At 49.9% G+C, this 26,469-nt stretch overlaps 1 protein-coding gene across 1 annotated transcript in view; it reads right to left on the reverse strand.

Moving 5' to 3' along the window:
* Positions 1-26,469, reverse strand: part of SGSM1 (small G protein signaling modulator 1) — an 84,135-nt gene that overhangs the window by 41,245 nt on the left and 16,421 nt on the right. The window contains exons 3-9 of the mRNA XM_057746884.1: positions 16,228-16,303; positions 13,110-13,272; positions 10,547-10,699; positions 7,601-7,668; positions 7,180-7,325; positions 6,916-7,047; positions 3,688-3,812 (exon numbers count right to left, since the gene is read on the reverse strand). Coding sequence (XP_057602867.1) covers positions 3,688-3,812; positions 6,916-7,047; positions 7,180-7,325; positions 7,601-7,668; positions 10,547-10,699; positions 13,110-13,272; positions 16,228-16,303 — 863 coding nt within the window. The remainder of the gene's footprint in view (positions 1-3,687; positions 3,813-6,915; positions 7,048-7,179; positions 7,326-7,600; positions 7,669-10,546; positions 10,700-13,109; positions 13,273-16,227; positions 16,304-26,469) is intronic.

Raw genomic sequence — 26,469 nt, forward strand, 5'->3', positions numbered from 1 at the left:
TGCCTTTCCCCTCAGAACACAGTGGACAGCGGGGGCCACAGGAGTGCACTGTTCAAGTTTCCTTCAGATCTTGCTGTGGGGAGCAGAGCTGACCAACAGCTTCAGAGACCACCCCTGTGGATCCACCACCACGTCTATGCCAAGGTCACACTTCCCTTGGGCTGCTCTTAATTAGGACCGAGCACATGGTGTGACAGTGTGAGTCCAATCTTGTGGGCCAGGAGACTCCTCCAACAGTCAACTTTAGCCCAGGGATTCCTAAGTGATCTGGCCAAGTGTTCTTAGAACTGCACTGCGTCCGAGATTCTTCATGACCAGTCTTCCTTTCTGTCCCCACCCCTTCCCAGTGATCTGAGCAGCTTCTCCACCTGCCGGCCTCCTCCTGCTCCCCACTTTTATCCTTTGCAGGTGCTTTCCCCATTATGTCTCTCCTGCATGTCTAATCCTGTCTCAGTGTCTGCTTCTTGGAGGACACAAACCAACACAGGTGTCAAGGTCGGTAGGGTTCAAATCCCACTTCTGCCACCTACACTGAGCCAGTCTCTCCCCCTCTCTGGGCCTCAGTTTCCTCAGATTGAAACAAGGAAGTTGGAATATAAGCTCTCCAAGGGCCCTTCCCACACTGGTCTATACCAGAATCAGCCTCGCCAGGATCCATGGAGTGACTGTTGCAGGATGGTCAAGTACACAGGCGTTTTTCCAAGCAGGAGCCTCCTCTGAGCCTCTCACAAGCCAAGTCTCAGTCAGGAGGTCCTTCCCTGGGCTCCCACACCAGGCCCATCACACAGGACTGCAACTGCCTGTTTTCTCCTCTGTCTCTCCAAGCAGTGCTGAACTCCTAGAGAGGGGCTGGGTTTTTTGTTCACTTCTGCAAAATGCTTAGAGAACGTCCATGATGAATGGTAAATGCTGGATCCCGGAATGCCCAGGAAACACAGCAACTCTCCAACTACCACCGATGGCAGCGGGGAGGAGCTCTGTGGCCACAGTTCCTTTGGATCCGTCTAAATTAACACCAACAGCCCTCACGACCAGGATGCCTTTTCAGCTGCCAGGCTTCCTGCTAAGGGCTTTATATGCATTTTCTTATTGACTCTTCCCTGTACGCCTCTTCAGAGGTTCCATTAGCACATCCCCATTTTACAGATGAACAAAACTGAGGCTCAGGGAGGTGAAGTTGATGATCCAAGGTCACAACTGGGAAGGAACAAGAGTTGAGTTTCTGTTTTCGTTTTACTCGTTCTAACAGCTTATAGAGTGGAATTACTGGGTCATGTAGCAAGGGTATGTTACAAGAAACTTCCAAACTGGTTTGTAAAGTGGTTGGACCATCAGCTGTGTATGAGGGTTCCAGCTGCTCCATATGGCAGGGCTGGGATTTGAGCCAAGTCTGGGCTGACGCCAGGGACCAAACATCCACCTTTCTGGTGATATTTCCTCTCAGACATCAAGAAATCCAGCTGGGGAGTTATGATGCTGGTTGTGTAAGAGGGAAGGCTGGCTGGGAAAAGAGGAAAGAGGTCCTGAACCTCCTCAGACAAGGACCATCCTTTTTATTTTCATTGTTCTTTGATCCCCGGGGGGATGCCGGAGCCCTTGGGTTCCCCCCTTTCCCACACGGACACCCACATTTCTGACCCCTGGCTCACAGACGTTCCAGGGAGCCTCAGTTCCAGGCAAGGATAACAAGGATAGACGGGGGTTCAGAGCCCAGGTCTGGGGAAGTCCCCAACCCCATCAGCAGCGACCTTCGAAGTGCAGATTCAGCGGGAGCTAAATACTGAAGCACTTCCAATGTGCCTGTCCACAGAGGAAAAGGTGATGCAGAAGCAGAGCCCCCAGTGATCTGAGCTGGAGGGGAGGGGCTTGGCAACCAAGGGATCCAACGCCTTTTCCAAAACATGAGCGTCAAAAGTTTCCTGCCCACACAATCCTGGGCTTGGGTCCAACCAGCAAACAGGGTCCTTGTGTAGTGGAAAGCTTTGATGTTTGGCGGAAGACACTTCAATGTTTAGGAGCCCCCGCAGACCCTTGGAGAACCCTTCATGTTTTGGAGAGCTCATCCTGTGCAACCCCTTCATTTGCTAGGAGGGGGAAGCTGAGGCCCAGAAGAGGGGAGCGACGTACCCCAGGTCACCCAACGAGGTGAGCGCTGAGCAAGGACTTGGTCCCATCACAATCATTTATTCATTGCTTATTCCTTGTCTCTTCCACTACAACGTAAATACAGAGGAAGCTCTGAAAAGATCGGTTTTCCTCTCCTTCGGTGCATCTGCTATCTCTCTAGGACCAGGCACAGTGTCTAGCACACACTAGGTGCTCAGTTAACATTTGGTGCATGAATCCAGATCCCCTGACTTCCCTGCTTTGTTTCACAAAGATTATTTGATATCTAAAGGGGGAGACAGCCGGACCACCAGTAGGTACAGATTCATTATGATTTTGTAAATGCTAAGAAGGAGATTCGGGGCTCCGTGTGATCTGAACTCAGCTGGGAGGTCAGGGAAGGCCTGATATGGAGGTTTCAGATGAATAAGCTGATATAAAGTTCACGGGCAAGAGCATCTCTTCGTCTCCCACACTGCTCCCCCCAGAGGGTTTTTCCACCCGAAACTCGGAGCCTGGCTGGAGCTGAATTATCTGGCCCAGCCGAGGACTGACCATCTCTGCGGACAGATGGTGACCCTTGCCCAGGAAGTGATCAGCTTAGAGAATGATATTAATCACACCAAAGCCTGGCGTTAACCACACTGAGGCTTAACATTACGCAGAAGACAATGATACTTCTCTGGTCACTGCCCTTGAAAAGAGTCCCTATTTTATATATACATATACACATATTATATATATATATACATATATATTATATATACATACACATTTATATATATAAATACATATATATAAATACATATTTATATTTACAAAAATGTATCTATATATATATTTATAGATGAAATCCTGTAATCCCTGTTTGCTGCTACAGAATAACATGCAGGGCAGAGGGGATGAGGGGATGGCCGTTAGGGCTGCGTGATGAGTAGTTGAGTTCTGTCTATTTTTATGTTAGAAATTCCTCATAATCAAAAGTTTTGAAGAAATCAAGAACATGTACAATGATAAGAGAACTCGATGTGGACTCTGAGAAGCAAAACCCGTCGTTCCTCCTCCCCACCAGCAGCCAAGACTCCCCCAGCTGAAACCACGGGGCTGGCTGCACCTCTGCACGGTGGCGTCCCCGTGTTTCTCCCAAACTTTCCCTAACTGTGTCGCGACACAGGGGATCGCAGGCAGGGAATCCCTGGCCCCTGGGTCTCTTTGGAGCGTGTCTCCAAGGCCTCTGCTGGGTCTTATAACTCACAACCAACGCCTCTGGCCTTCTTTTCTCATTGAGTGATGGGTAAGGTGGCAGGAGACCAGGGAGTATTTGCCATTTGCAGGCTTACGAGATCTTTGTCACGATTTCTCTCCCCAGGTGGTGTTTGTTCAGGACATTGCCTAATTCCCACACCTTAAGATTCTTCCAGTCGGTTCCCAGATCCTCAGAGTTGCCCACGAGCCCTCAGCTGTAGGGAGGCTGGACCGAGCGGCTGTAGCAACCAGAGGAGGTCGGGGCGGGGGCACGGCACAAGGGACAGGGCACAAACGTCCCTGTGCTGAGGCGAGGGGAGGGACCCGGTACCCTACCTCTTCTCGTAGTCCAGGTCCCCCACGGACCCATTCATCAGCTGGTTGGGTGTCCACTTCAAGGTCATGACGTCAGCTGTCTGGTGCAGGGATAGGTACCCTGGCACAGCCTCCATGTCATCCCTCTGCAGAGAGAAGAGGACTCAGGCCTGGTCATAGTGCCGGCATCCCAGTGGACACGGGCCCTGGCCTATGTGACTCAAGGACACGCAACCAGAACTAAATGGCTGGCTCATTCCCTCCAAGGCCATGTCCATTTAGCAGACCCTGAACCTCCCTCCAGGTGGCCTGCTAAGCAAACCCTTCTCAACCACCAGGATGGGTTTGATCCCACAGAGTCCAGTTGTAAAAGCCGCCCACCCCACCCTTTCAGGTGGTTCAGGAGCCCTGATGCAAGGGTGGGATTGGGGGGGGTGTCTTTAGAACCAGGAAGGGGGCTCTGTCTTTTCAACGACACCATTTCCAAAACAGAAGGCATGTATCTACCACCACTGTGGCCCGTCTTAAGGGAGAAAGAGATGGCAGCTGAGTTCTGTTCCACAGATATTACCCAGAACCCGCCCCCTCCCCTCCAAACAACCCCTCCATACTCCTGGCCCAGCAGTCCCATCCTCCGCCTTCCCAATATGTCTGCAGGGCTTCTCACCTGCCCTGCTTTATCCCAGGTGTGCAGTGGTGGAGGGGGCTGTCTCCAAGCCTCACACGTAAGAGGCCGCCCTCCTCCTCCCACATTCACCCCCACAACAGACAACGAACATGTACGGAGCACTGAGGGTGTACCGAGCACGGCTCCACTCCATAAATATCACCTCAACCACACACACCAGCAACCCCCGGAGGAAGTATCCTCGCCGTATGTCACTGATTCTAAGATGCACAACTGTTTTTCACACTTTAGTGCACCTGAAACGGGGGTGCCTGTTACAGTCAGCGGCATCTTACAACTGGGACGCAGTGGTTCCTGCCTGATCTCGTGCAAACTGCATCACAGCTGTTTATACTGCTGTTCCTTCCATGACGTTTTGTGCAATGGTTGTTTCACCACATGCGGAATACAGGTGCTTTTTAAAAATGTCTTCAAAAAGCTTGGACTGTGATGTGATTGGAAAAGTGGCGGTGTGCGTGGGAAGGCTGGGCACGGAGCAGCAGGGTGCTAGTGTGATGCTGGTGCAGCAGACACACCAGGCACCCTGCAGGGAGGCCCACAATTCCAGGTTTTCTTGTACAACAACCAAGTGCACGTGCTTGGAGAAAAGGCGGTACCTCCCGTGCTCTGGATCAGAGGTGGGCAAGCTTCCTCTGCAAAGGGTCAGGTAGGGAATAATTTTGGTTTTGTGAGCTATACTGGTTCTTGCTGCAACCACTCAACTCTGCCATTATAGTGTGAAAGCAGCCATATACAATATATAAACTAATGTGCATGGTTGCATTCCAATAAAACTTTATTTCCAGAAACAGGTGGGTATCTATATCTATATCTATATCTGAACCACTTTGCTGGACATCTGAAGCTAGCACAACATTGTAAGTCAACTATATTTCAATAAAAATTGTAAAAAAAAAAAAAAGAGTAATAAAGTAACAGGAAGAACATAAATAGTAAAAAACAAACAAACAAAAAACGCAAAAAGACCAGGTGGACGGCTGCATCTGGCCCACAAGCTATAATCTGTTGACCCTTCCTCTTGATGGAATAGAAAATTATATTGATGGACAAATAAGGGCAGAGACGACTCTGAGTAAAAAGTGATACAGAAGAAAACTGGAATCCTGAAACGTGAAGGTGGTTTGGGGATTCTCTTAACGAACGTATTTCTATTTTCCCTTTGCGTACTTATAAGAATAATGTATGATTTTACAAAAAACTATTTCTAAATAAGTCTCAAAGATCTGTTTCCAAAAGTGTAAAATTTCCAAGTACTGAGAAAACACTGTATATAATTTAATAGCATTTTAAATTCCCTGATGGTCATGTTAAAAAACTGTGCATCTTGGGACTTCCCTGGCGGTCCAGTGGTTAAGACTCCACACTTCCACTGCAGGGGCACAGGTTCGATCCCTTGTCAGGGAACTAAGGACCCGCATGCCCCACAGCGCACCCAAAAAAAAAAAAAAAATCGTGCACTTTAAATTCATGGCTTCTGAGGTCTGAGGAAATAGGGTCTTACGCCCATTGAGATGGGAACACGGAGGCTCAGAGGGAGAAGTGACTTGCTCAGGGTCACCCAGTGGTGGCAGCTGTGACCGCAGAGCTGGCCTGGCTGACAGCTCTCCCTCTTCTTCCTCTGGATGAGCCCGAACACCACACTGATCCCAACGGCCCAGGGAGGGGACAGCAAAGGAGATATCACATGGGGGTAGGGCCTCCATGTGCCTTGCTCACCACCCAGCCCTGGGGCTGCACCCAGGGCTGGGGCACAGGGGGTGACGGTAAGTGGCACAGACCCTGAATTCAAATCGTGATTCTGCCCCTTATTTCCCCCGCCCCCCTATTCCCTCAGTGTTATCTACCATGATAAGATAATGTGCTTCAGATGGTTGTTGTGAGGTTTAAAGGAGTTAATACAGTTAAAAACACTTAGCACAGAGCCTGATGCATAGGAAGTGCTCCATAAATATTAGCTGTGAAGATATCCTGTCTTGGTATCCTAAGCATCTAGCGCACAGCAGGTTCAGCATAAATGAATGAACTGAATAAGTGACAACAGCAGGGAATGATAGACAGATGGGTGGACAGGTGGATGGATAAATGGATTGGAAAACAAATGGATGGATAGATTAATGATGGGTAGATGGATGGATGAATGGATGGATATAATGATGGGTGGATGGACGGATGGAGTTGATGGGTAGATGGATGGATGGAGTTGATGACGGGTAGATGGGTGGATGGATGGGTGGGTGGATGCGTGGATAAAATACAAGCAGATGGATAAAGAAATGGTGGGTGGATGCATGGATAGAAGGATGGGTGAATATAGAAACTGGAAGACAGTTGACTAGCTGGCTGGGATATTGACGGATGGACGGATGGATGGATGGATAGAAGGAAATGTCCTGTGGATGAACAGATGAAGTGATGGAGATACTGGCAGATGAATGAATAGATGGGTGAGTGGGTGGATGGATGGATAGATGGATGAGCAATCTGGAGCCAGAGGGAACTCCTCCTCTGTAACCTGGAGCCAGACCCCCAGTGGAAGAGCTGGGCCCAAGATGAACTCTCACCGGCTGAACCAGAACGTTGTTCTTGCCATACAGCAGGGTGGCCCGGGAGTTCTGGTGTAGGGACTCTACATAGTCACGGGCGGAGAGGGACGGCCGGTCGTCCATGCTGCCACTCGAATGTCTTTTCTGGATCTGGCAATGTGCAGGGAGGTGGCGGATGAGGCCTGGAGTGACCACCAGGGTCCCAGTCCACTCCCCACCTCCATGCTAAGTCCAGAACTCAGCCGGACTCCCTTCCTGGGCCCCACCATCCACCCCACTCACGCAGAGGGCCGGACGCTTGGTGGGCGAGTCCTGTCGCAGGTGAGAGCTGTGGATGCGGTGCCTCTGGACGAGCTCATCGGCCGAGGGGTCCGTCCAGAAGTGATCAGAAGTCTTCATCTTGGTGTACTCCAGGGCACAGGGCCCCACTGTGGAGCAGACGGGGGCTGGGAACCCATCGCCCCGGAAAGTCCGCCCTCCTTTCTCCCACCAGATAGACCACTTATTTCACCACCCCTCCCCTCCAGGTGCTGGGATGCCCCAGGGTCCTGCTAAAGAGAGACCAGTGCAAGACCCTGAAAGCAGGAGGCAGGGAGCAGTTTTGACGGGGGAGGCTGGAGAGAGGCGGGAGAGGCCCTTAGGAGGCGCCCCCTCAAGCCAAGACCAGAGGTCCAGATGAAGCTCAGAGCACTGGACCACTTACCCAACAAAGATGCAAGGATGGGGCCGTCCACGGGGTCCATCAGGAGAGCCTCCTTCTCATAATACTTACTAGCAAGAGGAAAGGACATGCAGGTTTGGATGGTGACCGGCAGAGGGCACACAATTGACCACAGCCTCACGGTTAAGAGCAGACGGGCTGGGTTCAGTGCCCCTCTGGTCACCCAGCTACCTCTGTGAGCCTCAGCTGGCCCATCTGTAAAATGGGGATAATAATAATACATCTCACAGAGCTGCCTAAGGACGTTTGAGAGAGACAACAGGTGTAAGGCACTTTGCACGGTGCTTGGCTGTAACTGCTTAATACACGGCTGTGATAAAGCTTTACTGAGCGTATCAGGAATAACCATTAGACGGCTGCCGAGGCCTGGCTGGTGCTGCGCTTCTCCTGCATCTTCCATTTCAGACAGGAAGTCACTTAAAGGCTCAGGTGATGTCTGCCCTTCTAATATTATTGAGGCAATAAAATGCTTTTTAGCTGTGGTGTGTCCCCCAAAGCTGTACGAACAGGCCTTCCTATCCAGATATCTAATGCAGGTGATGCTGGACTGACACACTCAGAAACACCCCCTGGCCTCTGACTCGTCAAAATAACATGCGATGCTGTCAGTACAATGTTTGTGCTGAGTGGTTTTGGATTTTGTTTGAGTTGTGTACTGGTCTCTAATCCTTTGCAAACTCATACAGTCTAGAAATTAAAAGAACTTCAGAATTGGAAAAGACCTTGTTCTGACCTCCTGAGGGATCTCAGGCCTAGAGAAGGTAAGTGACCTTCTGGAGGTCACACAGCAGGTGGATCTGTGTGACCTCTAGAACATAGGATCTGGAGTCAGACAGACTGAGTGGGAGCCCAGCCTGGCCACTCCTTCCCTTGCTGTGTGTCCCTGGGCAGATGACTACCCTCTCTGAGCTTTGGTGTTCTTAGCTGTAAAATGGGAAGAATGACAGAACTCACCCGCCCAGGGTTGCTGGGAGGAGTAAATGTCCAACTGTATGTATTACGTTCCGTAACCAGGAAGTTCTCACTAAAGGTGGCAACGTCATTGTAATTCTACCCCAAAGAAATCTTCAATCAACCAGAATATTGTCTGAGGCAGAATGACACGCCCTGGACACGCTCAACATCAAGTTTATACATTTTGGTGTCAGATCTGAAGCGAACACTTCGAGACACCTTCCAGTCCACCACTCAGTTTCTTTTCCAAAAATCAGCACAGTTATGAGATCATAACCTGGAAATAATGCCTTAAAATAGCAGGCAGGTTGAAAGCAAGATGTGATTACAGAGGGTAGTCCCAGGGAGTTTCTTCGGGGTGATGGGTTTCTTTGGAACAGTTCTATAGCCTGACTGTGGTGTTGGTTTTATGAAATTATGCGTGTGTTAAAATTTCATGGAATTATACAGCAAAAAAAGAGTGTAGTTGGGTTAAAAGTATTGTGCTAATGGCAATTTGCTGGTTTTGAGACTTGTACTACAGTTGTGTAGGGTGTTAACCCTGAGGGTAGGCAAGAATCCTCTACACTACTGTTCAGTTCTGTGTGAATCTAAAATTCAAAACACAGCATTAATGAAGAAACAGTAGGTTGCGATTGCTGCTCAAATAACTTACTAAATAAATATGACCAACTTTTTCAGCCGGAAAACACAAGGTCATATGCCAAAGGCAGTGACTACAGAGACCTTGGACCCATAACAAGGCAAGGGGTCAACCTGAGCTAGGAGAGAAGATGTAAAGGGATTGTTATAATTTACTAGAGGGTGAAGAGGTTACCTGGAGCTCCAGAGCCTGAATTTCTTTCAGTTCCTCTCCTGCCTCCGGGCCTTTGCACCTGCTGTTCCCTCTGCTGGGAATACGCTTCTCCACCCCCTTTCTCTGGTTAATGCCCACACGCCCCTCAAATTGAAGCTTAACTGTCCCATCTTCCGGGACCCCTTCCCTGATCACCCAGAGGAAATTAAATACCACCTCCCTGTCTTGGCACACGCATCACAAACTATCACAATTACTATTTGCCTGTTTTCCCTGCTACAGTGCGAGATTCATGAGGGGAAGGATTTTGCTCTGTACTTTTATATTTTCCTAGCAAATGGGCAAAGAATAAAAGATGGGATTAATGATACCCACTGCGTGTGAGGATGTGGCAAAATAGGAATTTTCACTTACTGAAAGATGGAAAGATTCTCAGATACATTTCTTTCTTGCTTCCATCCTCTCTCTCTCTTGCTGGAAAGGGGTGCTGGCCACAAGGAGTCTCAGATCATAGATCCTTTACTAGCTCCCCACTGCTCTCTTCATAATATCCAGGCTCTTTGACATGACAGGCAAGACCATGTATCCCCAACATCTAGGTTAGTGCCTGGCACATGGTAGATGCTCATTAAACATTTATTGGATGAATGAATGGATGCATGGTTGAATGCCTGCCAAGAGAACTTATACTATGAAACCTTTACACCAGGTCAACCTGAGCTAGGAGAGAAAAAGTAAAAAATACCCCTAAGCATTTCCAAAATGCTGTGTACTCACTAACTCCTTTTCTCACCTCTTCTCCAGAGTGGCAGCAATTTCCACCCCGTTCCATTCACCAAAAGAGACAACAGAAGCACAGAGAAGCTACGTGACTCTTCTGGGGCCACACAGTGAATAGACTGCGGGCTTAATTCGTGGGAAAAGAAACATCTCTAAGATTGCAAGATCCTTATTCCCCACCCCAATTCCGAGGACCCTGCATTCTATTAAGCACCGGAATCTTCCCGAGGTTGTAAGCTAGGGTTAGTTCAGAGTCAAACATCCAAAGGTTTCACTTTCAAATCAAGTGTATATCAAAAGGGCAAAGAGAAAGCAGCTTTGTGCGAGAGGATGCAATTCCCAAGGTGGCCAGTAGGCAGAGTCAGAGTGCACCCAGGTGTCTGTTCTTTTCCGCTCACCTGCTGTTTTCCACAAGGTAATGAACGATTCTGTCCAGGACCTTCTCAAACAAGGCTGTGCGGATCCACAGGTGTTTGATGGCGAGTGGGGACAGGTTGGGCAGTTTTGGCAGCTTTCGCACATTCTCCTGGAGGCCCTGGATCTGGTTTCGCCTTCAAGACCAGTAAAGGAAGATAATAGATATTCACAAAAGAGGAAATCTAACAGGATCAGTACGCAAACTGGAACGCGTCCAACTTCTCTAAGAAATCAAGGAATGGCAGTTAGAACAATGAGAGCCTGTATTGCTCCTGGAGAATGGGAAAAGAGTTGAAAAAATAATACCGAGTGGGTGTGAAGATGTGGTAAAACTGACACTTTCATGCACTGCTGGTGGGTGAGCCAGATTCTCACACTGAAATTTCTCTGTCTCTGTCTCTCTCTCTGTTGGAAAGGAGTGCAGGCCAAGAAGAGTCTTGGATTATAGATCTTTTGGTGGCTCCTTATTGCTCTGGAGAAGCAAGCTTTCTAACGTGACAGGCAGGGCGCTCCATGACCTCGTCCCTGTTCGCCTCTCCAGCCACATCCTTACCACTCCCTGCCTCTGACCCCACGATCCAGCCAGACAGAGATATCTGCGGATCCCTGAGGCTGCCAAGCTCTCATCTGAGGACTCTCTGTGAGCTGCTGCTTCCTCCTGGCTTCCCTCCCCACCCTATTCCCTGGTTGACCCCTTCTCACTCTTGAGGTCTCAGCAAGGGCACCTCCTACAGGAAGCCCTCTTGCAGCAGCCAAAGCTGAGGAGGGGCCCCCTCCCCTGTGTTCCCTCAACCTTTGCAGCTTAGCTTCCTGCTCACTTCTCTGTCTTCCCCTCCACACAGTAACCTCGAGGGCATGGACTATGCAAATCAACTGCTTTTTAAGTAAAATATTGAGAGTCTACCATGTGGCGAGCCTTGGCCCTCTTTCACGGCTGTATCTCCAGGACCCAGCACAATGCCTGGCATATACGAGGGGCCCTGTATATATGTCCATGAATGAATGACTGCACAAATGAATGAAGGAGCCCCTGGAAAGGACATCTCTCATTCCTCCATTAGAAAGTCATTCCCAATGTTATGGAAGGTCCATGGAAATCCATCCCTTTAAGAAGTTATCAGAGGGCTTCCTAGGTGGTGCAGTGGTTAAGAATCTGCCTGCCAATGCAGGGGACACGGGTTTGATCCCTGCTCCAGGAAGATCCCACATGCCACGGAGCAACTAAGCCCGTGAGCCACAACTACTGAGCCGGCATGCTGTAACTACTGAAGCCCACGTGCCTAGAGCCCAAGCACCACATCAGAGAGTAGCCCCCACTCGCCACAACTAGAGAAAGCCTGCATGCAGCAAGGAAGACCCAACACTGCCAATAAATAAATGAATGAATAAATAAATAAATTTATAAAAAAAAAAAAGAAGTTATCAGCAAACGCTTGGGAATTTAGCAGATGGATTGGAAGGCACCTAAAGACCAGGTGGCTGAGAAGTCAGATTACAAATGTGAGTTGGCAAGGCCAAATTCAGAGCCCCACCCATCACACAGTTCTGGCCAGCAGCCCTGGGCTGGCAGGGCCTGAAGGGCAAGGAAAGGGCCATTTCTCATCCAGTGAAGTGGAGGAACCGCTCACGGCAGAGAGGGCAAATGCATAACATGCATGCCTCTCTCTCCCTTCTCTTGCCTGGAACAGACATGGCTAATCAATCCACACACTCTTTCCCGTGAAGCCAACTCACAGCTCCAGAATCTTTCACAACACAGTTCTCTGGGCAGCCACTAGGACCAACTGGGGTTGAAACCTATTTGCCACCCCTGACCAGGCTCCAGGTTGGGGGTTTGGCTGTGCAGTCAGGATCCTGGGGGTGGATCCGGTGGAAGGCACTCGTGTACACTCTACACTGAGCATCCCCCAGTGTACACAAGCAGCCACTAAGACAATGTCCCCTTCCATAGCTGCTTCACTGTGCGCATCTGGTCCACTCAGACAGAGACCACGTTGGTTACATTAAACTTTGATCTTCCTGCATTTGGCACAGGCTTGGCTCACAGCAGGCACTTATTCATTCTACAGTTGTTTCTTGGGCATTTCCCAGATGCTAAGCAGTGTCCCAGACACGGGGGACCTACTGGGGAAGAGCACAGGTGCAGCTGCCGGCCCTCGGGGGGTGCAGAGTCAAATGGGGGAGACAGACAGCAATCCCGTTAACAGGAAACGAACGAATGAATCATTACAGGTGCTGATAACAGCTGGGGAGACAATAAACACGGTGATATCAAAGAGAAATGGGGTGAGGGCTGGAATTTACCATTAATCAGGAGAAGGCCTGAGGATGACAAGGAACCCGCCATGGAGGATGAGGGGTGGGAACTGGGCGGAGGGTACAGCATGTATAAAGGACCTGCGGTGTGAAAGAATCTGGCGGGTTTGAGGAGCAGAATGGAGAATGGAGAGGGTGCTGAGAGGTGCAGGCTCTCACAGAGCCCGGGAAGGAGCACAGGCTGTCCTCTGGGGGTCCCCTAGCCTGTGGCCCGTGCTCAGCACTCACGCGCTCTCGATCAGCTGCTCCAGGTCCTGCACCTTGCGGCTCAGCTCCTCTGCCGGCGGGAAGCTCTTGCCCACTTTCATGAAGAGAGCTGCGATCTTGTTGCTGCGCAGGAAGCCAGCCGCCCGCCTCCGCAGTCCATGCAGGACGCAGGCCTCCACAGCCGCTGTGGGGACACGACGGTCAGCAGGCCCTGCCCACGCTCCCCGGAGCCCAGCCTGGCTCTGAGCTGCAGCCACACACGGGTGCCTTGAAGATCCTGGGCCCCCAGAATCACAAATTTCGTGACAGCATCATGGCAAAAAGCATGCATGCCTCTCCACCATCCAGGCCCCCAAAAGGGAGCAAGGGGGCTTAGCGGTGAACCCACATTTACTGCCCAAGGTCAGATCATCTCCGTTCACATTCTCTCCTGGTCGCTAAGCGGCTGTGTGATGGGGGGGGGGGGGGCGATTACTTCCCTTCCCTGTGCCTCAGTTTCCTCATCTGTAAAACGGGGATGGTATGGACATTAACCTCATGATGCTGCTGTTAGGATGAGGTGGAAACAGTGCATGGAAAGCACTTTGCACAGAGCCTGGCACACAGTGTGTGCTTTACGAATGGTAGCTATCACTCCTGTCAATGAGGGAGGGGAGCCTGGTCCACGTGACTGCTGAGCTTTACGTGGGTTAGAGAATCACACTGTTGTCATCACTGGTGTGACTACAGTAACCGCTACCATTATGGATCTCATTCGATCTCTGCCACAGCCAGGCAGGAAGGAACAGCATCCCCACTTTTCAGATGTGGAAGCTGAGGCTCCCAGAGGTGAAGCTGAGGCTCCCAGAGGTGAACTGAATTTGCAGGGCCACCCAGTAAGTAAGTGATGGAGCTCGGATTCAAACCCACGTCTGAGCCCAAAGGTGTGCTCACAACACCTGTGCTCATGCAGGGCCTTTGAAGAGAGGATTCAGTCCTCATCTTCCCATTTTTGTGTTTCCCCTGGAGGCACTGCCCAGCCCTCCTCAAACAAGGGACCTGGGGTGTAGGCTGGGCTGTACCACTAACTTGCTGCGTGACCGCAGGCAAGTAACTTTCCCTCTGGGGTCCTTGGTGCTCCCTTCTAAGAAACAGACCCTGTGCATGCCATTCTGACGGCCCCTATCTCATCTCTGATACTTTCAGCAGCCTTTCCTTATCTTCTTATTTTCTGTCCTACACAGCAGACTGGGAGCTCACTCTGGTGTGCACTAGGCACATAATCAATATTTATGGGAAAACATGAGTTTATAATAAGAGCTACTCCTTGTTGGGCACCTACTAGGTGTCAGACCAGTGATAAGGTTTACATTTCCCAATCCCTGTGGCGGAACCCATGAAGCAAGCGTTCTAGTTACATCATTTTAAGGAGGAGGACACCTGCCCTCCCAGGGTTAAGAGCCTGGCCAAGGTCATGCCACGCGCAGGGAGAAATACTGAGAAGCGCTGGTTTAATCGCTTGTCTTGTTTGTGTCGTTGTTGTTGGCAGTGACTTGGCTTTGAAGCACTGTTCACATATCGCTTAACCTGTTCACGGTTTAAAACATGCAGGTTGGTGATCCCTAAAATATCTCCATTTTTGCTTACACACCCAGGACTTTTATTTGTTTATACTGATTAAGTTCATGACCCATCCTGGCTTGGTAGACATCATTCCACTCTTTCTGACAATGGCTCATAAGGAACAATGGACAGAGGAAACCTCAGGGACATCCTTCTGGCCTCATTTAGCGCCAGCAGATTTCTCTCACCCCCAAACTCTGATCAGAGTAAGAGGATTATTATGATTTTTATCACCCTTTAGTCTTCTAAGTCTTTACTAGGTAGATACACTAGTGCGTCCTGAAATAGACATGCATATTATGTTTTTTGCAGATAAAAATGTCCGGAAGAAAAAAGAAAGCCGGAGATATCTATCTATACTTATACATAGAGATATATTTTCCCCAAAAATGTATGTGTGTGTATATATATCTGCATGCATATACATATATTTTTATATACATAAAACAAATTTCTGGGACTTCCCTGGTGGTCCAGTGGTTAAGATTTGGCGCTTTCACTGCCGTGCGCCCAGGTTTGATCCCTGCTCGGGGAAGTAAAACCCCACAAGCCAAGAGCCATGGCCAAAATATACATAATTTATATTTATATTCATAATTTATGTGCGTGTGTATATATATATTTATTTAAGTGTATATCACCTAAAAAAATAAGATCTTGCCCAAGGTCATCCAACAAAGAAGTGGCAGAGGTGGGATTTGAACAGAGGTGGGCTGCCAAGGGGCAGAACTGATGTCAGTGGTCTCCCAGGTCACGGCATGCACTCGGCCGGTTGCGGGCCTATGGGTGGTGTCCCCAGCCATCTGGAAGGAAGCTGATGGGCCCCTCCACAGGGCAAAGAGCGTGAGAGGGGCATTACAGCTTGTCCTCCATTATGAGACACTCCAATCGTGAAATAAAAAGGTTTGGGGGGAGAAGAAAAGAAACACTCCCACGTATACGTACACACTGCTTACACACTGAATCCTGACTTCAGGCACACGTAAGACACGTGTCTGTAGCCACTGTGAACGTACAGTAAGAACCTGGCAGCGATCTGGAACCCTGTGGGCCTCGCAGGTTCAAGGAGAGACGTCTGAGTCACGCTCTGAGCCTGCCTCCTTTGCTGAGCCAGCTGGAAGCGATCCCTCGGGACGTGTCCATGGCTCTTGAGACCTTATTATTTTTTTTAAGTCCCCATCCATCCTCTCTCTTCACCTGGATGAGGAAAGGATGTGGAGCCCATCCCTCAGATGCAAGACCCCTGGGCGCCTGGGGTGGGGTTGGCGTGAATGGAGCCCACAGGAGGGAAGGCATCCCTGTGTCAGCCATGATTACCTTTTCCTGGGGCACAGATGTCATTTTTAATTTCTTCTCTAATCTTTTCTCCACTTCCAAATTCCCTAATGGAGTCCCTTCGGAATCCGAAAATAACTTTGCAGTCAAAAAGCAAAAGAATGACGTGAGAACCTTTGCTCAAAGAAAGACGCCACATCCCCAAGGCAGCCCACAGAGAAAAAAAAAAGCCACTTTTCAAAGCCACGGGCCACTGACTCACCACAGAAAGAGATGATGTGGCTGCTGTCTTCATGGACAAACTTGCGCGTGACGGCCTCCTCCATGATCTGCTTCACCTGGAAGGCAGAGGCACCAGAGGGGAAGACCAAACCCCCCCGGGATGCAGATACCCCAGAGGGCCGCATCACCCCCACGGCGTTCTCAGGCCGCTTGGGATGTTCCGGTAACTGCTTTCTTACTGCACCCTCCCAGCCGCGTTTTCTGCAGGGCTGAGGTCCGTGGCCTCTGGTAACCCCACTCTTCACACTGAACTGAATTATTTTTTCAGGCTCTTTGCACCGTGGGCTTCTTCTGAGGTGTCACATGAAATGTCATCTCCTCCCTGTCCACGTAATCTCAGGCATCCTACCTCCAACTCCATCCATCCCCTCTTATGGTTCCTTCAGAGTACTTCCCGCCCTATGTGTTTGTTTACTCTCTGTCTCCATCTTCTAGAATAGAATTTCCCCAAGGGCAGGGCCTCATCTGCCTTGTTCACTGCGGTATCCATGGAGCCTAGAACAGTGCCTGCTGCATAGTAGGTCTCTGTAACTATTTTCTAAGTGAGTGAATGAATGAATGAATGAATGAAACGGGTATATAAGAAAAAAAAACCATTAAGGTGTAGTACGAAAAATCAGCCCTGGAATCCTGGAGACTGTGGCTCAAATCCATGCTCAGGTATCCACCAGCTGGATTTGTGATTTTATTTTGGGAAACAGAGGCTCAGCAATGCGTAGAAACTCACCCGAAAGGTAGAGCTGGCCCAGAGTGGAGACAGAATTCAAGCTGGGTCTGACTCCCCAGGCTGTGTGCTTTTCATACTACATTCACTCATTCAACAATTATTTATTGAATACCTGTGACGTGTGCCAGGTACCAGAGACACAGCGCTGAAAGGGCAGTCATGCCTCTGCTCGAGGAGGTGACCCTTGGGGGGCCTGAACGCCTTTCTTCTTTGCTGGATTCTGGGATCCCACTGTTCCCAGAGTCACTGTACTACTTTAGCAAAGCGTTTCTCCTCTCTAGGGCCTCAGTTTGCCCACTTGAGGTTGAGGAGGTCAGAAGAGATGATCCTAAAGCCCAGTCCAAGCTCTGCATTACTGGGGCTGTGATGTGAGGGTCCTGAATCCACCCCTCTTGATGGGCCCCTACTCCCTTTCTGGCTGCCCTGTGTCCCACCCAGACTCAGCCTGGCCAGCCCATCCACGCACCCATTTGAGAGCAGTCTCAGGCTCTCAATGCCCTTCTTTCCCATCCTTCTGGTTGCTTCCTGGAGGGAAAGACAGAGCCCAAAGCATCCTTGGCCACGCTCTCCGGAAAAACACATGGCAGTGCCCATCTGAGAGCTGGCACACCACCTCCGCCCCACAAAACCAAGTCAGCACCCGCCTCGTGAACAGCTCCCAACCTCCGAGCCCAGCAAGCTCCAAGCCGGGCTTTGCCAGCATTTCAAAGTCTGAAAACTATCTAACCAAGCCTGTGGAACTGGCCCCATTTACAAATGGGGAAAGCAAGCTCGGGAAGATGAACTAGCCCACCCAAGATCACACAGCAAGGAGGTGGCAGAGCTGGCATTCCAAGTTATAACAGTGCTTCTCATCTCGGCTCCAGCTCACATCCTGGCCCCTCCAGCTAACAGCTATATTTCCTCAAGCAAATCGCATCACCTCTCTGAACCTTAGCTTTCTCACTGGGTAAAGGGCTGGTAGGAACAGCGCCTACAAGAGGCAAGGGGAGGACTGCACAAGGTAATGTACACCACGTGCTGAGCGCAGAGCCTGGAGCTCAGTGTGCCTGCGATACGCGTTAGCGGCATGCAGGTCATCACCCTGCCTAGAACCTCACACTGGGCCTTCTTTCCCACTGCACTGGTCCTGGCTGAAACATCACCTGTGCAGATGAAAGTTCCTGGCTTGGGGTCCCCCAGTGGCTGCTTTTGTGACATCCATCAGATTTCTGATGATTTTGTCGGCACCTGTCCCCCCTGCCAAGCTGTGTACCCCACGAGGGCAAGCACTCCGTGTCTCCCTGCTTAACAACTGTGGTTCCAGCACACAGTAGGTGCTCAGTAAAGTTCTGTTTGGGGAATGAATGGCCTGAAGGATCATGATTGACTTCTGCTCTGGGAGAGTATTTTAGTTGAAAAAAATAAAACGTTCTTTTCACTATAATCATGGGTAAACAGAGCAGCAGCACAACGATCCCTGGAGCAAACAAAGGCACAGAGAGGTGGAGTAACCTGCCCAGGGTCACACAGCTGGTGAGGAGTGGATTCAGGGCTTGGACCCAGGTTTGTTCAGGGCTTGACTCCAGAGGTCGAGCTCCTTCTACGACATGCCGTTAAGCCCACATGGCCTCACGGCATTTGTCACCCTCTCTGCCCTCCTCAGCTACCTGTCTCCCTCTTTCCTTTGCTCCCAGCACCCAAACTTGGACACCTTTTGGGAACAGAGGCAGAGAGAGTGAGTTCAGGCCAAACAGTGGATGACAGTGGACTGTCAGGGAGGCATGGGGGTGGGTGTCCAGGCAGCCGGATCAGGAGTACTTTCAAAAGCTCAGTGAGTAATCAAGAGCTAAGAGCTGCGAGCCAGACACACCTGTGTTTAAATCCTGGCTCAGCTACTTACTAGCTGTGGGACCTTGGGCAAATTCCTTTACCTAGCTCCAACTTCTAGAGGGTCATTGTACTGACTCTTCTGGCTCTGCTGTCAAAATACACCCAGAGTCCAACCATTTCTCACCCCCTCCACCAGCACTGCCCTGGTGCAAGTGATCCTGGTCCAAGTCACACCCCTCCTGGATTGACACTGTAACCTCTCACTGGAGTCTCCCTGCTCACTTAACACGTCCAGAAGGATCTTGTTAAAAGGTAAGTCAACAGAACAACCAGACAGAAGATAATGAAATCGAGGACTTGAACAACATTATAGACCAACTGGACCTAACAGACACACAGAACTACCCACCCAATTGCAGAATACACACTTTCCTCAAGTGCACATAGAATAGTCTTCAGGGCTTCCCTGGTGGCGCAGTGGTTGAGAATCTGCCTGCCAATGCAGGGGACACTGGTTCAACCCCTGCTCCAGGAAGATCCTACGTGCCGAGGAGCAACTAAGCCTGTGTGCCACAAATATTGAGCCTGCACTTTAGAGCCCGTGAGCCACAACTATTGAGCCCATGTGCCACAGCTACTGAAGCCCATGCGCCTAGAGCCCGTGCTCCGCAACAAGAGAAGCCACGGCAATGAGGAGCCCGCACACCACAATGAAGAGTAGCCCCCACTCGCTGCAACTAGAGAAAGCCCGCGCACAGCAACGAAGACCCAACACAGCCAATAAATAAATATATAAATAAATAAATAATAAATAAATAAACTTAAAAACTGTCTTCAGATTAGAGCATGTGTTAGGACGCAAAACAAATCTTAATAAATTTAAAAAGTTTGAAAGCAAAGTATCTCTTCTGATCATAATGGAATGAAGCTAGAAATCAGTAGCAGAAGGAAAACTGGGAAATCCAGAAATAAATGGAAATTTAGACACACTCTTAAACAAGGAGTCAAAGAAGAAATCACAAGAAAAATCAGCAAGTGTCTTGAGACAAGAGAAAATGAAAACAACATGCAAAAATTTATGGGATGCAATGGAAGCAGGGCTAAGAGGGAATTTTATAGTCGGAAATGCTTATGTTAAGAGCAGAAAGATCCCAAATCAGCGGTCTCACTTTACACCGTGACGAACTATAAAAGGAAAATAAACTAAACCCAAAGCTAGCAGAGGAAACTCAAGATTGGAGATAAACAAAATAAAGAACAGAAAAACAACAGAAAAAAATTAACAAAAGCAAGAGCTGGTTCAAACAATCAGCAAAATTGACATACCTTTAAGCTGGATTGACTAAGAGAAAAGGAGAGAAGACTCAAATAATTGAAACCAGCATTGAAAGAGGGGACATTACAACAGATGCCACAGAAATAAAAAGGACTAAAAGAGGATACTACGAACAATTGGATACCAACTGACTGAATAACCTAAAGTAAATGGGTAAATTCCTAAAACACAATCTAAATTCCTGAAACACAATCTAAAACCTACCAACAAAGAAAAGTCAGAACCAGATGGCTTCCGTGGTGTATTTTACCAAACACCCAGAGAAGAATTAACACCAATCCTTCTCAAACTTGTCCCCCAAAAATTAAATAGGAGGGAACATCTTCAAACTCATTCTGTGAGGCCAGCACTACCTTGAAACCAAAACCAAACAAAGGTACTACACAAAAACTACACACCATCTTCAATGAATGTTGATGCCAAATTCTCAACGAGATACTAGCAGACAGAATGCAGCAGCTTCTAAAAAGACTGTACACCATGACCAAGTGTAATTTATTGCTGGAATGCAAGGATGATTCAACATACAAAAATCAATGTAGCACCATATTAACATAACAAAGGAAAAACACCATATGACCATCTCAGTTGATGCAGAAAAAGCATTTGACAAAAGTTGACACTGTTTCACGATAAAAGCACTCAACAAACTAGAAACGGAAAGAAACTACCTCAGCATAATAAAGGCCATACAGGCATCCCGCATTTTATTGTGCTGTGTTTTACTGTGCTTCACAGATACTCTGCTTTTTACAAACTGAAGGTTTGTGGTAACCCTGTGTTGTCAGATGATGGTTAGCATTTTTTAGCAATAAACTATTTCTAAATTAAGGTATGTACATTGTTTTTTTTAGACGTAATGCTACTGCATACTGAACAGACTACAGCATAGTGTAAACATAAACACATGCACTGGGAAACAAACAAACAAAATGCACGGGATTCATTTTACATTTGCTTTATTGTGGTGGTCTGGGACCAAACCTGCATTATCTCCGAGTCAAGCCTGTATATGAAAAGCCCAGAGCTACCATCATACTCAGCGGTGAAAGACCGAAAAAGCTTTTCCTCTAAGTTCAGGAACAAAATAAAGGTGCCTGCTTTTACGTTTTCTATTTAACATAGCACTGGAAGTCAGCCAGATAAATCAGGCAAGAAAAGAAACAAGAGGGATTCACACTGGAAAAGGAGGAAAATTCTTTCTTTCCCCAGATGACAAGATCTTATATTTAGATATTATACACATAGAGAGAGGTTTGTATGCCCACGTTCATAGCAATGTTATTCACAGCAGCCAAAAGTTGGAAGCAAACTCAGGGTCCATTGTGCTGGATGATGGTTAAACAAGATGCAGTCTATACATACAATGGAGTGTTATTCAGCCTTAAAAAGGAAGGAAATTCTGACACATGCTACAACATGGCTTCACCCTTGAGCATATTATGCTAAGTGAAATAAGCCAGACATGAAGAGGCAGATACTACAGGATTCCACTTATATGAGGTCCCTACAGTAGCCAAGTGCATAGAGAGAGAAAGTAGAATGGGGCTGCCAGGGGGCTGGAGCGGGGGAGGGAAAATGGGGAGTTTGTGTTTCACGGGTACAGAATTTCTCTTTTGCAAGATAAAAAGAGTTCTAGATACTGGCTACACAATAATGTAAACATACGTAACACTACTGAACTTAAAAATGGTGAAGGATGTAAATTTTCCATTCCGTGTATTTTACCACAATTTTAAGAAGCACGTATGTGTTAATGTAGTACAAACAAATGAATACTTTTTGGCTAGAAGAAAACGGTAAGTTCAACCACCATCCCTCTGGTGCTCAGAGCCCTCCTGTGGCTCCCATCTCACCTGGAGGGACAGCCCAAGTCCTCACGATGGCCCACAAGGCCCCACGTGACCTGGCTCCATCACTGTCCCCTCAGCCTCCTCCCCCAGAGGGCCCGTCACTCACTCCACACACCCCGTCTCCTTGCTGTTTGCCCGACTCAGAGGGCACAGTCCCATCTCATGGCCTCTGCATCTGCTGTTCCCTTTACCGAATGCTCCCTAGAAACCTACATGGTTCAGTTCTTCGCTCAGACGTCACCATCCTTGATCACCCTATTTAAAATCTCAACCCCGCGCCAGCCAACACTCAACATACCCCTTATCTGCTTATTTCTCTCCATAGTCTTCATCGCCCCAGCACGCTATGCATTTTGCTTATTTCGTTCTTGGCATCTCTTGACTTCCTGAACCACATGCTCTAAGAGGTCAGAAATTCCGTGTATGTCATTCACCGCCCTATTCTTAAGACCTAGAAGAGCACGTAGCAGGCACTCAATAGTATCTGCTGGAAGAATGCACACCTCCTACAAGGAGGTTTAAATGAGGAAGTATAGGTAAAGCACTTAGCATAATGCCTGGTACACAGCAGGTGCTCAACAAACAGTAACATTTAAATAATGATGGCCATGACCTCTTTGCTGCCCAGGAACAAGTCGAATCTGGTCCAGGCATCCCATGTTCCTGCTAGCAAATACATGCATGCAGGTGAAACCAAGTTAAAACCAACCACATGTATGCAGGTGAAACCAAGTTAAAACCAACCACATGTATGCAGGTGAAACCAAGCTAAAAAGAAAAAACAAAACGAACCTTGCAGGGGAAACGCGGCCACCAAGGGCAGCCTGCAGGGAGCGAGGAGGGCATCATAAGCAGGTGGCTGCAGCAAGCAAGTACTAGTGAGTCCTGAGTGTGCAAAGCTCTCTCCTGCCTGCCTCGCCTCACGGCATCATCACGAGAACGTCACAGTAACACCCTCTCCATTTACAGAGGAGGAAACTGAGATGCAGGAGGGAGGACACTCCTTGCAATGGGCTGTTCAGGTTCCTCCAAAACGCATACACTGACGTCCTAACTTGCACGGAGGTGGGATTAGGAGGTGGGGCCCCTGATTTATAGCCGGTCTGCCACAAGCATTAATACAAGGAACAACCTGAGATTTGCAATTGGGACCTGAAAGTGGGGGGCCAGTCTTGTGGGACGGAGCCCTTGACCTGTGGGATGGAATGCCATCTCTGACGGATGGTGTCAGAACTGAGTGAATCGTAGGACGCTCAGAGGGCGTCGGGGGATTGTGTGCTGTGCAGAAAACCCACAGTCTGATGTCAGGAGTGTTGTGCGGGGACAGGTGAGAGCAAAGGAGAAACCCAGAGGAGGGGCGTGCAGCTCACCAACCCGGCACAGGCACGTTTGGCTCTGCTGGGCTGGTGTACTTTGCAGCAGCAGGAACAGCTCTGGGGGTGGCTGGGGTGGAGTGCCAAAGCACGAGCGCCCCATTTCAGGGCAGACCTGAGTTCCTTTCAGAGGGCCAGCCAGCCCGCACTTAAGCAGTTCGAAGCCCTCCTGCCAACATCCTCCTGGTCCTCAGAGGCGGCCATCTGTCACCCTCTGCAGTGGCTCTGAGGTGGGGGGCCGTGCTCCCCCCCGCCTCCTCCCCCACAGTTAGCACAGAGACCGCCAGGCCCCACCAGCTCCCTCTACAAAAGGAGGCTGTGGGCGTCCTCAGGACGCATGAACAGTCCTTCAGCTTTAACTTCTGGCTCTGCTACCAACGAGCAGGGGCCCTTAGGCGGGCACCACTCCTCAGGGCCATGGTTTACCCCCCTGGCCTCAAAGGCCCGCCCGGGATGCCTCAACCTCTTTCCATTCCTTTTCCTGGTCACCTGCTTTCCAATCCTATAAACGGTCGCCTCCCCCAATGCTATGGGCTCAACTGTGCTCCACCCCCGCCCCCCACCAAACTCATATGTCGAAATCCTATCTATCCCTTCAGACCTCAGAATGTGACGGTATTTGGAGATGAGATCGTTACAGGGTGACTGAGTTAAAATCAGGACATTCGAGTGAGCCCAAATCTGCTACCATCTGGGGGTGCTTATAAGAAGGGGAAATTTGAACATGGACAGTCACAGAGGCAAGACCACGGGACGATGCAGGGAGGAGACAGCCATCAACAGCCGAGGGGAGAGAACCGGAACAGACCCTCCTTCCCAAGGCCCTCAGAAGGAACCAATCCTGCCAACACCTTGACCTTGGACTTCCAGCCTCTAGAACGGTGAAGAAATAAGTTTCTGTTGTTTAAGCCACTGAGTGTGTGGTACCTTGTCATGGCAGCCCGAGCAGACTAATACATCTGCCGTCTTCCCCTCTCTCTCCTCCCCCCAACTCCCCGGCCCCCGGAAGGCCTGGAGCATCCCTAACCATCGCATGTAGCCGATAACACGGACATAGGGCAAGCAGGATGGGGCCTGGGGGGCTTTAACTTCTCCATGTTGCAGGATGGCCTGGCCAAGCAGAATTAAGATTCAGAGGTCGACTGGTGGCAAAACCCTGGGCAGGTGTCTTTACTGGGGGTTCTGTGTGCTTGAGTGATTGTAAGAGGGCTTTCTGGTTTGGGGCTGGAGAGGAAGGAAGAGTATGGGGTACAGAGGCCATGGGACTCAGGGATGGGGAGAAGAGGGCAGCGGGGGCCATGAGAAGGTTCTGATGATGTGGCAGGTGCCGCAAGGCACCACTCAGATCGCATGAGGACCGGAGGCTGCCAGCTGCTGGGACAGCTGCTGTCCCTTAGGAAACAGGGTCACCTCAGCCGCAGAGAGAGCCTCCCCCAAGGTCTCAGTCCTTCCCGGGGTGGCCCATCCAATGAATGATGCATGTGGGGTGTGCTGATCCAGCATCCCTGCTCTCACACGGGACAGCTCTGAAGGGCCATCCCAGCTCTGCACGGGGCTGGCTGAGGCTTCCACGGAGACCACGTCGTGACCCAACTTCTCCCTCCGCCCGCTCCTGCTTCTCCGCCTCACCTCCCCTGATGCTGCCCCAAGAGCGTGCGCTCATAGACCTCCTGCATCCTGACCTCCACCTCAGCAATGACCTCGGATCAACGTGTCTGGACGGCAATCTACAGAGACAAATTGCAAACGATACAAACGCAGGTGAATCCATCTGGGCAGGTGGCAGGAGAACCAGCCCTTGGATACTGAGTTCAAGGTGGGGAGAGCTGCAGGGATGGAGTCAGAGAGTCCTGCCCTGGAGGGGCCCTTAGTCAAAAAAGCCACAAGCTAAGAAGGTGCAAGGGAAGTACGATGGGGACCAGCAGAGCTGCTCTGGGTGGGGCCCAGCAGCACCAGCACCAGCACCTGCATGGAACTGGGTAGAGATACAAATGCTCAGCCCACCCCAGACCTACTGGGTCAGAAACTCTGGGGTGGTTATCAAGCCCTCCAGGTGATCTCATTCGCCCTCAGACTGCAGTCAAGGATCTAAAGGGATGGAAAAGGAGAGAGGGAAAGAGTAGGGAAGGATGGGGGAGGATGTAAAACAAGGAGCTGCCCTCAAATCCTTAAGAAAGAGACATAGCAGTCACAGCTCTGTCCGGGGTCCCTCCCCACACAGCATCCCCCCCCCCCCACCTTCTGATAATCTCTCCTTCCCTCTCTGGTCAGGCCAGAGGCAGTACCGGTTCCTGGCTCCCCAATGTTACCACCATGGGGTGCTGCATCCTTCCCATGGTCTCCCAGCATCCTTCCCTCGCCTTAGTCCACAACTCTTTATTAAATTCACCTTAATGTACTCGGTTTGGGGGAACCACCTGCTTCCTACTGGCACCCTGACCACACACACGCATCGTCTCAAGTCCGAAATCTGCACAGCAGAGAAGGTTGTCTGCTTACAGCTGTGGATCCTGAAACTCAGAAAGGGTAACCTCGCTCTTGAGGTCACACAGCTGGGAAGCTGGCTGCACGGGAGAAGCCTGTGGCTGTCTGGCTTCAGGCTTCTTGTCCTGGGGTTGGATCTGGGGCGGGGTGGGTGATGGAGGGGAGAACATGGCACCGAGGGTGTTCTCAGCCTGAATGAGGGGTTTCAGCAAGTGAGAGCCCTCCCCAACTTCGCTGGCTCTCAGCCGTGGGCTAGAACATCTCCCCAGAAGTTAATAACAGGCTGACAGCTGGAGGCCAGGAGAGGAAATTAAAAGGCAATGCTGTGGGAGCCTCCCCCAGAAGGTCACAGAGAGTCTTGCAGAAGAGGACATGGTCTCGCCACTCCTGCGAGGGAGGGACCCATCCCTGAGGACAGATCAGCACTGTGGGCGGGGGAAGAGGGTCTGGCAGCCGCGGAAGACTTCCGAAATTCAGCTCAACCACCTGCCCCCCTCAGACCCACAGACATGGCCTTGAACTTGGTCCACTTTGGAGGCAGACAGATTTGAAGGACTGTGGGGCGCTTCAGAGACAGTGGTGGTGGCAGGGTGGCATCCTAGCTCCTTGTGGTCTGTGTGATTTTTCTAAGCTTTGG

The sequence above is a fragment of the Hippopotamus amphibius genome, chromosome 8 (assembly GCF_030028045.1).
Source record: "Hippopotamus amphibius kiboko isolate mHipAmp2 chromosome 8, mHipAmp2.hap2, whole genome shotgun sequence".
In the NCBI taxonomy this organism is placed as follows: domain Eukaryota; kingdom Metazoa; phylum Chordata; class Mammalia; order Artiodactyla; family Hippopotamidae; genus Hippopotamus; species Hippopotamus amphibius.